The 14,176-nt window shown below is 35.9% G+C and overlaps 1 protein-coding gene across 1 annotated transcript; it reads right to left on the bottom strand.

Moving 5' to 3' along the window:
* Positions 1-88: 88 nt before the first annotated feature.
* On the bottom strand, positions 89-8,482 carry elmod2 (ELMO/CED-12 domain containing 2). Its single transcript, XM_020917757.2, has 9 exons — positions 8,325-8,482; positions 5,958-6,105; positions 5,205-5,233; positions 5,027-5,124; positions 4,811-4,940; positions 3,470-3,603; positions 2,060-2,128; positions 1,833-1,966; positions 89-573 (listed from the first exon to the last, which is right to left on the bottom strand). Exons 2-9 carry the CDS (start codon positions 6,100-6,102, stop codon positions 422-424), a joined length of 891 nt encoding a protein of 296 aa, XP_020773416.1. The 5' UTR covers positions 6,103-6,105; positions 8,325-8,482; the 3' UTR covers positions 89-421.
* Between the last annotated feature and the right edge of the window lie 5,694 nt (positions 8,483-14,176).

The following is a 14,176-nucleotide window of genomic DNA, read 5'->3' as shown; positions in this document are numbered from 1 at the left end:
ACTGAACACCCCATAAAACAGATTTACAGCCAGTGACGTGTTACTCATTAGAGCGTATTCTGCTTAAAGAACAGGAAATACAATTCACTTACAGTATTACAAGTACAAATTTATTACACCAACATGACGTTACAATATTTGGTCACACATTGTGTTAATGGTTTCAGATATTTTGCAAATGGCAAAATCATGCAAACGTCCTTCATGGTGAAACACAAAAACAGTATAAATAGTTAAATGTGGTGTTTTTCTGCAAATGTCCACAAACCAGTGAAGTTCAGCTGCTGACAGGAAGAACAGGAACCACAGACTCAGGAACCACTTTACATGGAAGATTTTTATTTGGACAGACCCATGGATTTTAGCAGCAGCCGTCTCGTTTCAGGGTCAAAAGTCAAAGGTTAAAGGTCAGACAGTTAGTTTAGTTCTCTGCTCTTAACGTGAGGCACACAGCAGGGTCCTTCAGGCGGAGCTGGACTTTATTGTGGAACTTTTCTCTGTACTCATTGAACATCATGATGCTCTCTGGTTCCTCTGAAAGCCAGAACTTGTCAAACTCATAGGCCAAGTAACCTACAACAAGAATAAAGACAGTTATATTTATATATTTATATTACAGCAAAAGTATCTGTGGTGATTATGTGATGACATATTACACTGTTTTCTGATCCATGTTATGTTTCCTCATCACAAACATCACTGAAGTTGTGTTTTGTTTCATTCACACATGTTTAAAACACAAACCGTACATATTTAGCTTCAGTTTATCTCTCAAACACTTGTGATGTCAGAAAGTGCTCCACTGTGTTTTTAAACTTCATACACCTTCACTAGAATAATTTGGATGATTTCAGCCCTGGAATTGCTCATTTCTATCAAACTAAAAGGTAAGCGTGTTGACTGCTAACTAGTGTTATAGTCAAGCCCGCACTAATCGGGACCAAGACCTGTCCGAGACCACAGGGTCCCAAGACCTAGACAAGACCAAGACTTCTGAGGGTCGGGACCAAGACGAGACCAAGACCTCTGAGGGTCGAGACCAAGACGAGACCACGACCTCTGAGGGTCTTGACCAAGACGAGACCACGACCTCTGAGGGTCTTGACCAAGACGAGACCACGGCCTCTGAGGGTCGAGACCCAGACCAGACCAAGACCAGACCAAGACTTCTGAGAGTCGAGACCAAGACAAAACCAAGACTTCTAAGAGTCGAGACCAAGACAAAACCAAGACTTCTGAGGGTCGAGACCAAGACTTTTAAAGGCCGAGACGAGACCGAGACGAGATCCAGATGAAACCAAGACTTTTAAAGGCCGAGAACAAGACAAGCCCAAGACCACAGTCCATCGAGACCAAATCGAGACCATCTCTGTCATTTTTTTATATTTAATTGTATTTTACAGTTATTCTGGCACATATATATCAATGTTTTTATAAATCTATCTCCATTTTATACCTCATCAAGTGTCAGATCTCGAGACCGAGACAAGACCCAGTCCTTGCGCCTTCAAGACTGAGACAAGACAGAGTCCAAATGCGGTTGAATCTGAGATGCGACAGAGACGGCAAAAAAAACGATCTTGAGGTCGGTCTCAAGTACTACGACACTGCTGCTAACTTGAAAACTGCCGCTTCATGACATCACAAGAGTATTTTGAGCTTTGGAGAGAGATTGTTAATAAAGTGTTACTCAAACATGTGTGAATGAAACAAAACACAACTCCGAATATGTTTTTGAGGAGGTAACAACATTATAACTTGCCTTAAAGCTCACAGGAGTCAGTTTTACATGAGATAGACCCTTTATAATATCAGACCGGATGAATACGTACAGTAAAGCTGGTGGAAATGCTGTAGCTCTGGTGAACCCAGGACTGCGTTATAAAAATGAGGCTTCAGCGCTCCACTCTTCAGAAGACTATAAGCCATCTCTGTTAGGTTGATTCCCACAATGGCATACGAGTACCTGTAGTATAGAAAGAGAGAGAAAGTGTGTCATTGCAAGTTAGTTTTCACATACGCGTTAGTGGTGGTTGTACAGTTTTTTTTTGCATCTTACCCAAGTTTAGGATGGTTCGCATGTGACAAAACCTGACGAGCTTCTTCTGTGTAGTGTTCACTGAAAAATCTGAGAAATATACATCAGAGTAGTGTTGTGAAAAGTATAAAAAATAAGATACGAGTCGCTACTAAAACTAGTATGAAAACTAGATACTCATTGAGCAGGTAGCGATACTAAAAATGTCATTCAGACAACAAAAATTAGCCTTTACTAAATAGATTTAGAATGATCTTGAGCCGTATCAGAAGAAGTATAAGAGCACAGAGACTAGTACACGGCCATGGATCGCTGTGGAACCTACCTGGACCACTGAAGGATTACACAAATATAAGACCACAAGGAAATAGAAAAGAAGCTACTGTTTTTACAATCATTGTGGTATCAGAATCAGTATTGAGGACATTCCTTAGTATCAAAATCATTAGTCATGTTAGTATCGTGACAACACAGACAATCAGACTGTGCCAAAAACTATAAATTAACAGCAAGTAAAAACAAAAATACAAGTTAGAACTAAGGGATGTAACAATAACCAAAATATTGTGATATCGTATTGTTAAAAAGTCTCACAATAACACCGTGGGCTGTCACGATATATCAAAATTCAAAGTTCCTTTGCTTGAATGCATGGTTTTATAGTAGCAATAGCTTATGAACATCAGAAACTACATATCCCATGATTCATTTCAGTGCAGATAACATGAAGAAATATGTTTTTTGACTTGAATTCTTGGGAAATAATTCACACCAAAATCTTGTCAAGGTATTTTATAAGCAAAAAAAACTGTCCTATCTACAATTATATCAGCCTCTGCAAAGTATCGCAATAAATATTGTACCGTGAGACGCATATCGTGATAATATCGTACCGAGAGATTTGGATATCGTTACATCCCTATTAGAGCTATGTTAGGTCGACTGTTAACTTCATAATTTATTGGCACTGCAACAGTATATTCTCACTTCATACTTTTGTTAGCTGAAAACAACGAATATGTTTTAGAAGATTCACTTTAATTTTAGTTTTTTGTCTCTCCTCCCTGCGCTAAGTCACTCCCCCTTCAGAGTGCCATCACATTGCAGTAAGTGTGTATCCCACTTCCACACATCGCATCAGGTTTGTCATGTTTGTGTGTACTGTTTTGTATCACGTTTTTGTATATTTATGGAGAATTGTTGTATAGGGGGCATGGGCGATGAAGGCTTGTGGGCGGAGCTTCGTACAGACTCTTACAGTTAAACGTAAAGAGGGTTCGAATAGGGCCCAGGAGAGATCGCTAAATCACTCAAACATGCATGGGTGATGTATACAACCTCGTCAGGCATGTTTTTGATGAGGGAACAACAATACAACATGGTAGAAAGCTAAAAACAAAAAACAAACTTCTACAGCAGCATATCACTCACACCAGGTTGATGAGTCCGAGCAGACCCATTCCTCTGAAGTCGGTCTTGGGGTCGTCTCCCTGGAAACCAATGTCTCCCCACTGTTTTGTGATCCGCGACTCCAGTTTGACCGAAGGCATCAGCAGGTCCCACAGCTAAAAAAAACAAACAAAAACACTCATGATTATTTATACTACTAGTATAATACTAGGTATTTGGTAGGTCTGTGATAATGATAATTACTGTACTGACAACCGTTCATTACACAACAGATGGAACAATAATTTTGGGGAGTCAACATTTATCATGAGGACTTTTTCTTTGCACAAACAGGATTTTTTTTTTTTTTTTTCCGTTTGCAAAATGATGATGATTTGAGCTGTACAGAGTTGCATTATGGGGATATAACGATATCCACATCTCACGATATGTATCTCACGGTACAGTATTTATTGCGATATTTTGTGGACGCTAACAAAAGTGTGAATATCCAACTTTTTCCTCTTAAAAGACCTTGGCAAGACTTAGTCCAAAGAACTAAGATTTAAAAGTGCTTAGAACTACTATTTCTTCATGTAGTTTGCACAAAAACGGAGCAAAGGATCATGGTCGATGTAGTCCCCTCTGTTTTTTTAGCAATTGCTGCACCATAACTATGAATTTCAGCAAAGAAACTTGTGATTCGATATATTGTGACGGCCCATGATATTATTGAGAGAATTTTGACAATACGATGTCATGATATTTTAGTTACTGTTACACCCCTACTGCATTATGAACTTCTAGTTAATTACTGAAACATACACAAAATTGACTCTTGTGAGCTTTAAATCATGTTATAATGTTGTTACCCCTTCAAAAACAAACCTGGAGTTACGTTTTGTTTCATTCACACGTCTGTCTACATCTCCAAAGCTCAAAATGCTGTTTCACCTTGTCATGTCATAAGCAGTTTTCAAGTTAATAGCCAGCTTTTATAGTTAAAGATGCATTACTGAGTTTAAAAACACAGTGGAGCAGTTCCTGGATTACCACATAACATCACAAGATGAGAGAAGAACTCTGTATCTGCGTGTTAAACGTGTGTGAATGAAATAAAACACAACACCAGGTCTGTTTGTGATCAGGAAACAACATTATAACATAGATCAAAAAACCCATTTATTTCTTGCAACTCATATTTTTTAACAATATCATACATTTAACCTTTTTGAGACGATAATTCTGCTTTATGGTTTGGTTTCAATAATACTGTTTATCATTTATATTTACTTATTTACTACAATATACTGTATCGCAATTCAATATGTTTTATAGTGACAGACCTAGGATTTAGTCATTAAATAAAAACAAACCACAGACCTTAAGCAGCATGGACTCGTGATCCGGGTTATCAGAGCTGAAAACCTCCTTCCTCAACTCTTCCACGCCTACGTACAGTTGGCTGTATCCTGTTATCTGCAACAAACAACTGTGGAGGCTTTCCTTGAACCTAAAAAACAAAATTAATTTACACTGCATTTTTTATTCACATATTAGAATCATTTTATTACTAAATCAAGTAGCTACTAAACTTACAAGGGATCCTTCTGTGGTTTGATGTTCTTTTCTTGCATTATTTGATCCACACATTGGGTCAAGTCATCTCTGGAGGCTGTCAAAGCATTTCTTAGGACCTGAATTGTCAAATACTCATATATTAGGATTTTTCTTTCTCAAAAACAATTACTATGACTGTATGAGTAATCGATCTTACCTTGTTCTTTGAGGACTGTAGGGAATACTCTGTAACAATGAACAACAGCACGTTAACTCAGCTGGGTCAAAACAGGGCTGCACAATCATACTTAAAACATAACGATAACACAAAGGTTCTCCATCTGACAAAAATGCAATGTTTTTAAAAAGAAGAAAAATATATAAATAAATAAATAAATACAGATTATTTTGTCAATGATTAAGCCATTAAGTCCGACATTAGGCTTGATTTTTTTTTAGTCCTGGTTTTGTTTTTGTTAAGTTCTGATCTTGAGAGAGTTTCAGTAATAAATGAAAGCATGTGTTTTTTGCTTTATTATAACTGAAATAACCGAGTAAAAAAAAAAAAAAAATGATACTGCATAATATTGTTAAAAATAAAAATAAATTAAATAATAAAAAAAAAAATAATAAAAAAAAAAAAAAATAATAATAACAAAAAAAAATAAAATTATAAAATAAATAAAAAATAAAATGTAAAAACAAAACTAATTATATAAATAAAAAATAACAATAAAATAAAATAAAAATAAAAACAATTTCTTAAATAAAAAATATTTAAAATAAAAAAAATAAAATAAAATGTAAATAAATAATAATAAAGTAAAATAAAATAAAAACAAACAGCAGTTCTTGAAAATAAAATGTTAAAATAAAACAAAATTAAAAACAAAACTAAACTAAACTAAAACAGCAGTTCTTGACAGCACCAGTTCAAAATTCACATGTTTGTTTCGTTGTCATACATCACCTGCTTTTGTTGTTCTCGTTGCCCCTGCTTCGTACCCGGAGCATATTCTCTGGAGTTCACATTTTCCAGTCGCGTGTCTAAGGAGCCACTTCAGCCAGTATCTAAAAAAGGACGTGTAGAAATACTGCAGGATACAGGCCAACATTTTCTGCAACATAAAACACAAAGAGCACACAGTTTTAACTTCATACCTACAACTGTATAACAACTCACCGTTATGTAACAGATAATACTCCCTACAACAGTACAACAACTCACCGCTATGTAACAGTTAATCCCGTTGGTGGGTATCAAATTGGTAAAAAATAGACCCTTATGTCATCAGAATGTTCCAAATTCTGGAGTGGAGGCAAAATTAAACTAACATAATATATTTACAATGTTTAACTGACTAACAGACCCAAATGCTAAAGGCTTTATGACATTATAACAAAAAAGCAACAATTTTGAATTTCCAAGCTTCCAAATCTTGTTTACTTTGCTTCTCCGTAAAGAAGAATGGAAAAAAATACAGTTTTCACACTCCAAAATAGTATTTGGGCTTCACAAAAAGTATAATTTATGATGAAATGTATAATATATCTGTAGATGAAGTGAAAAACTGTTGTGAGTTCAACATTTCTGTAAGGATTTGTCCAGAAAAACATCAAAACGTGGATTCTGCGTTTGTAAATTTAGGGGTGTAACAATATCCAAGTCTCACGATACGACACTGTCAAGGTATAAAGCTCACAGTACGATATTGCTATATCATGGGAAAGCTCACGATATAGTTTGGAGGCTCATATTACTACAATATTATACATAACATCAAGACTGACATTACAAAATACTGTGACCAGTCATTTGGTACAACATTTATTGTCATATTCTAGGGATGTAACGAGATCCAAATCTCACAGTACGATATTATCCCGATATGCATCTCACGATATGATATTTATTGCGATATTTTGAAGAGGCAATTAATTAAAGATGGGACTCTTTTTGCTTCTAAAATACCTTGACAAGATTTTTGTGTGAATTATTTCTGTCATAATCCCATGAATTCAAGTTAAAAAAAAACATATAACTTCATGTTGTCTGCATGGGATATGTAGTTCTCGATATCATTTTGAGACTTTTGATGATACAGAATCACGATATTTTGGTTATTGTTACATCCCTAGTAAAAATGCTTAGTGTTTATCGTAAACTCTTATTAAATAAACAAATAATGTAAAACACAATTGTAAGTGTTTTTAAACTGCACTCTGATATCATTCACATGTGTCTGAGTGGTTTTCATTTTCCAAAGTATTCTTGATTTAAAAATACTGGACAAGAAACCACTCTCATTTCACCACTGCACTATTTTAGTTAAGTACAATTTGCTTAATTTTAATAATTTAGTTGATTTTAAATATGGATGTTTTATCTATAAAGTTTTGTATGGACTTGTCCCCACGCTGTTACAGGATTTTATTAAAGTAAAAACTGTCAGACGGATGGGAACTAGGGTCACAGCCCGTGGGAACTGTGAGCTCCACATTCAGACAAAGAGTGTCTCAGTCAGTGGCACAAAATTTGGGAACAGTCTCTCATTATCAATAAGAGAAACTCCAACGCTGGCCACTTTCAAATCCCACTTGAAACAGCGGCTAAAGGAAAACAGACTTGTGGACACTTTTAATTTAGATCTGTCACTTGTTATTGTTTTTTCTGTAAAATTTGTGGTGTTACCTGCAGAGGGACGACAGATGGAAATGATCATTCTTGGTATAATCTGACATATTTACCCTGCAGTGTTGTAGATGTTCATTAATATGCACTGTCCCTATTAAATAAATAAATAAGTAAATAAATAATGTTTAATATTCTGCGATATTCTCAAGTTAATCCCAGTTTTCCCATTGAAATCACATTATGTTTCACTTCACTTTTGCCTCCAGCTGCCTCCATTCAGGAGCTTATGTTTTTGTTTACAATTTTTGGGACCTGGGACATTTTTTGTATAAAACTGGGACAAATCACTGGTTTTGGATAAATCTGCTGGGACAGGGGACACAGGACTCAAAACTAGGACTGTCCCCATTAGTTTCATGTTAGCATAGTGGCTCTAGCTAACATAATACAAACCCTCACGCTGACAAACAAAGAGAATACGCATTATAAACAAGAAAACTAGTTAGATTAATGTTAATAGCTGAGTTAAGGTTAGTCCTCAACTTTATAATAACATCGAGTAAAACAAAAGTCATTGACAAAGGGACAACAGGTTGAGTTTGTGTTTGCAGGAGTCGCCTGGTTAGCGGTGTGTAGGAGGTAAACTTGAGCTAATTTACGATAACAATGTGAGTCAAAGGATACAGAAAATTGTGTTCTCACCGTTTGGCCGAAAATATGCAAATAAAATAAGAGTTAGATGGAGTTTTGGCGTCACTTGTCCTCGGTGTGGTCACGCTAGCATCTCTAGAAGCGACGACAACAGTCTGCGGCGCGTTCACGGGCCGGCGGAAACACGGACACTCCACAGCGGAATCAGCGAAATATGACCACAGAACTAATAAAATAAATAAATAAATAAATAAATAAAAGTTTTAATTATAGTTCTCTTTTTTGCTCTTTTTTTTTTTTTTTTTTTTTTTTTTACAAAATGCATATTTACTGCGAATTAAACCAATGTTCTATTTTGCATTTTGTACGATACTCGATTGGTTGTTTGTAATTTGCGTTTCCAACTATAAAAAAACGAAATAAATAACAAATAATAATATTATCTTTTTCAGTAGGCTGTATTTAGGAAAGAACGCGTTTAGAAATGTTCGTGAGTGTAAATGATATTTTTTAATTTTTTTTTTTTTTTTGTTTCTCTGCAAACATTATCTTAGCGGAACAAGAATAGCGGAATTATCGAAATATGCCCCGCTTTAAATTCTCTTTTTTGCTGTTTTTTTGTTTTTTTTGTTTTTTTTTGTTTGTTTGTTTTTGTTTTTTGTTTGTTTGTTTGTTTGTTTGTAATTCGCGTAAAAAAATACAAATAAAAATAAATAAAAATAAAATAAAAAATAAAATTGTGAAACGATTGCGTAATTAAGGAAAATTCTTATGCACTCGGCCCATTCATGACTAACATGTGAATCAGAATACTCACGTTTTCTTTGTGTTTTGGTCATTTTTAAGTATCCTTTTCTGTATTTTACTTAAATAAACGACAATATGTGCCTCTTTTTACCGTTGACAGTTATAAATTGATCAAAAATCGGGACACCTGGGACATTTCTTGTATAAAACTGGGACAAATTAATAGTTTTGGATAAATCTGCTGGGACAGGGGACACAGGGCTCAAAACTGGAACTGTCCCGGTAAATAGTGTCTGGTCACCCTAAATGTGCATTTTCTACAATTAAAAAAAATAAATAAATAAAAAATAAACGAAATAAGCTAAATAAATAGCAAATAATGAATAAGAAGCATTAATATGGGTTATATTTATGAGTAAATATGATTAAAAATGTTTCTGAGAGTAAATTATTAATATTTTTATTTTTATTTCTCTGTAAACATTAACGAAAACTCACGAACGTTGCAAAACCAATGAAGACAACGTTAGGGCGCCATCTTCAGGTTTTTGTTTGCATCGCAGTTGCTCCGTCGACATATGGCAGGTTAAGTCGATCCATGAGTTGCTCTCTTGCAGTTCAGCCACAAGATGGCGTCAAAACCAATACAGGCATTTGAGATGTTATTTCCCAAAGCTATCTGCACCATCTTTGATATTAGTTTGACTATTTTTAGCCCATGTTAGCATTCAGGGTACTTTTTCCACTGCTAAGAGACATGGCACCTTGAGAGACTCTAGATTCGATCGGCTTTCTCAAAACGAGGCCTAACCACACTTTAATAGAGCTACAATTACAATCATTCATTCTGTGCATTTGTAGGCTACAAAGGTTTAAGGCTTAAAAAGAGTATTGATCAATATCTGCTTTTTTGTGCTTCCTACCGTGTTATAATGTTGCCCCCTTATCAAAAACACGCCTGAAGAGATTGTATATGTCATTTAGTGATCTCTCCCTGGCCCTATTCCACCCACAAGCCAAAGTCATCCATGCTCCCACACAATAATTCTTCATAAAAATACAAAAACATGATACAAAACAATACACTAGTGCACCTCTATAAACCTGATGCGATGTGCAATAGATTCATTAGTGCAGGGGTGTCAAACATAAGGCCCGGGGTCCAGATCCAGCCCTCCAAGACTTTTAATCTGGCCCTCGGCTGATTTTCTAGTAAAATATTTTAATTATATTTCCTTTTAAAATATTGGTAATTTTCTGTGCTGCTTAGCCTCGCCTCTGTGCGTGGCCCCTCCCACCAGAGCAGCACAAATGCAGACTTGCCTCTTTCCAAATGCTCTTAAAGGACAATCGTTTTGACTGTTGAACGTGACACCCTCATCAACAAAATGTCAATAATGAGATAAGTGAACGCTGAGTGCAGGATTGTCCAAGAAAAATTGACTTATTCCTATTTGCATACAAATTAATGTTATAACATTGTGTTGAAATAGCATTTTTCTTAAAGTTTCAGGTTGTTCATAATATTATAATATTATAATATTTTGTAAAAGAAAGAGTTCATCAATTAAAAAAGATTTCTATAACATCTCTGCACAAATAACTTATTGCTATTTTTGAGGTATATATGCCACGAGTTTTTTGATCCGGCCCCTTTGGGATCGAAGTAGGTTGGATACGGCCCCTGGACCAAAATGAGTTTGACACCCCTGTTTTAGTGGGAGGGACTCTGATTGTGTTGTGAAAGTGCTCTGATGGTGGGTGACTTAGCGTGGAGAGCAAAAAAAGGGGAGACTTGGAGCATCAAAACTTAAAGTGAAACTTATTAAACATGTTGCTAGGTTGTTGTCAGTGAATATAGGATCACAACGGCCGGAAGTGCCGCGATGTCGGGTAAACGTCACTTATGTTAATGCTTTTCTATGGCAAAATATCTGTGGAAATGTCTCGGGTATTTTCCAACAGCTTCATAAATCTGCCCCATCACCAAATCTTCGTCCAACAAGGTCAACAAAGGATAAATATTCAAAGACGAGCATTAGTGAACGACTCCAGAGCAAAATTAACCTTATGGTCATGAATAAAACATAAGTAATAAGTCATTCGTTAATAAGTAACTTGTTAACTTAGACTGATTCTACAATTAAAATAAAAAATCTATTTAATGATGTAGATATTGGCATAGACAGAGATTTGTGCAGTTTAAATGCTACAGATGTTCACAGATACATGTCGAGCATTTAAACTGCACAAATCTCTCTGTCTATGCCAATATCTACATCATTAAATACATTTTTTTATTTTAATTGTAGAATCAGTCTAAGTTAACAAGTTACTTATTAATGAATTACTTATTACTTATGTTTTATTCATGACCATAATGTTAGTTTTTCTCAGGAGTAGTTCACTAATGCATCGTCGTTGTTCGCCTTTACGTTTTCGTCTTTCTTACCTCGATAGTTGTGGATAAATTCTTCATGTTCATCCTTTGTCGACCTTGTTGGTTGAAGATTTGGTGATGGGGCAGATTTATGAAGTTGGTGGAAAATATGCGAGACATTTCCACAGATATTTTGACATAGACGTTTACCCTACATTGCTGCACTTCCGGCTGTTGTGAAAAAGGTCTATTATAGCTAATTTGATTCAGGTTATGTCCAGCTAACAACCAATCAGCATTAACCTATTAATCTATATCCATTTATTATTACTACTCTTTTATTTTTTAGTCTTTGTTATTATATTATATTGTGATGTGTGAGCGACTGTGTCCAAATAATTAAATTTTGCCGAAGTCGAAGTCTAATATGACCATGGCTAGAAAAGTGAGATGTTTTGGAGCTGCTTTGACCCATTTGTGAAACCATGGGCTTATGTCAAAGTTACTAAATTCGCAATATTTCCTTCCTTTTTTGTTTTCCTCTTTAACAAACAACACCCAATCCAAGACAGACCTGTCAAGCATTTCTGTGATTAAAGCGCCCATTTTACACTGTTTTCTGATCTGTTTTAATGTTGTTTCCTCATCACAAACAAACCCGGAGTTGTGTTTTGTTTTAATCACTCATGTTTAACACACAAACCCTGCACCTTGTGATGTCAAGTGTTAATACAGAAAGTGCTCCACTGTGTTTTTAAACTCCGTACACCTTCACTAGAAGTAATTTCAAGTGTAAGTGAGTAATTTCAGTCCTGGAATTGCCGATCTCGCTTCCACTTCCGCTTCATTTTGAGCTTTGAAGACGTAGACAGACTAATAAAGTAACTTAAACATGTGTGAATGTTTTGAACATTATAACCAGCAGTGTTGCCGTAGTTACTTTGAAATAGTAATCTGACTACTGACTACTGATTACTTCTTTAAAAAGTAACTTAGTTAAGTTACTGACTACTTTCTTTTAAAAGTAACTAAGTTAGATTACAAGTTACTTTATTAGTTACTTCTACAGTGGCAGATCCCCCAACCCCATCCTTAGCTGAAATAAAATCAAAACAATGTTTGTATTTCCAGCTGCAAAAGTCGTACCTCTCTCCCTCCATTGTTTACATCTGACTCGTGACGGAGCAGAGACGACGTAACATCACAGAAAACGTGTCACCAGAGACGATTTATATGATCTTTGGGGTCACATGACCCACGTTGCAAAAAATAAAAAATAAATAAATAACCTACATCACCCTGAAACGCCAAAATAGTAACGCACAGTGTATTAGATAAGTAACTTAAATCTGACTACTGGTTTGGAAATAACACTGCATTAGACACTCATTACTGAAAAAAGTAGTTGGACTACAGTAACGTGTCACTAAGTAGCACATTTGTGGCATCACTGATAACCAGTGATGGGAAAAATACTTTAAAAATTTATTTATAAAGTTATAGAATACCGAATACTTGCATTAAAGTGTATTTTGTAACATATTCTGATTCTGGTACATGGTCCAATCAGAGTACTGTGTTCGAAATACTTGGAATACTTTCACGAGAACGCTTGTGGGTAAAAAGGACAAAATATTTTATCAGAAGTGCCTTTCATTTAGATGGTGATGGCGTTTTGGGGGCTTGAAAATGTAAAAATCAGAACCCACCCTCCAGAGCGGAAAAGCTGAATACGTTCCGCCGTAGTGTTTCCGTCTACACTGCCCAAGACGCAAAACTCTGGTCAGATCTGCTTAAGTCACGTACGTGTTTACGTCACATACATACAGTACACAGAAACCTGGCCCGCATACCCAATCGAATTCCACACACTTTTGTGTCACTGTATGCACGCAGATTTACTCCAGAAAATGCTCATCTAAATGCGGAATAAAAATGAAGACACGACGCAACTTTTGCGTCTTTTGTTCAGACCGTCATCATATAAACGTAGCCAGAGTTGCATTTAAATTAACAAGCAACTAGGGATCTCACGAGAGAAAATTGCCACAAGAAAGAGAGAAAAATAAGCTTGTGTGATTTTTATCCAAGTGTTTACATTGGATTGGACAAAAAGCATTACACTTTCATGAGTTCTAGTGCTGCTTACAGTTCTGAAAAGCAGCACTAGAATGGAAACAAAAATATGAAATGAAATACATAAAAATTTTGAGACCCAAAACTGGAAAATGAATTGTGAAACTTTATACAGTATTAGGAATTGTGTTAAAATGTCTTTTCTCGTTCTGTCTCGTCTTGTGGAAATTGTGTCTCGTCGAATCCCTACAAGCAACGAAGTCTTAAAAACAGCTTTATGTGGCCATACCGGCTTGTCAAAGCCTGATCCTGTCAGATCTCAGAAGCTCAGCAGGCTGGGCCTGGGTAGTACTGCTGGGAAAACCAGGTGCCACAGGGGGGTGCCAGAGGCAAAAACTGTTGTTGTGTCCTTAGGCAAGACACTTCACTCACATTGCCTAGTATGAAAGTGGTGATGGTGGTGGTTGGAGGGGCTGATGGTGCAGATTGGCAGCCTCACTTCTGTCAGTCTGCCCCAGGGCAGCTGTAGTAGCTTACCTCCAGTGAGTGTTGAGTGAATAAATAATGAACTGTAAAGGGCTTTTGGTATATTGAAAGGTGCTATATAAATGCAATGATTAATTAATTAATTAAAATTCACCAGACATTCTCTTTGTTACAGTTTCAAATCCTCGATCTCAGGAATCGTTCCCAACACAGA

Source organism: Boleophthalmus pectinirostris, unplaced genomic scaffold (genome assembly GCF_026225935.1).
Source record: "Boleophthalmus pectinirostris isolate CB_2022bp ecotype Guang Dong unplaced genomic scaffold, ASM2622593v1 HiC_scaffold_22, whole genome shotgun sequence".
In the NCBI taxonomy this organism is placed as follows: domain Eukaryota; kingdom Metazoa; phylum Chordata; class Actinopteri; order Gobiiformes; family Gobiidae; genus Boleophthalmus; species Boleophthalmus pectinirostris.
The sequence above is the reverse complement of the archived record's forward strand: the minus strand, read 5'-3'. Positions and strand labels throughout refer to the sequence as shown.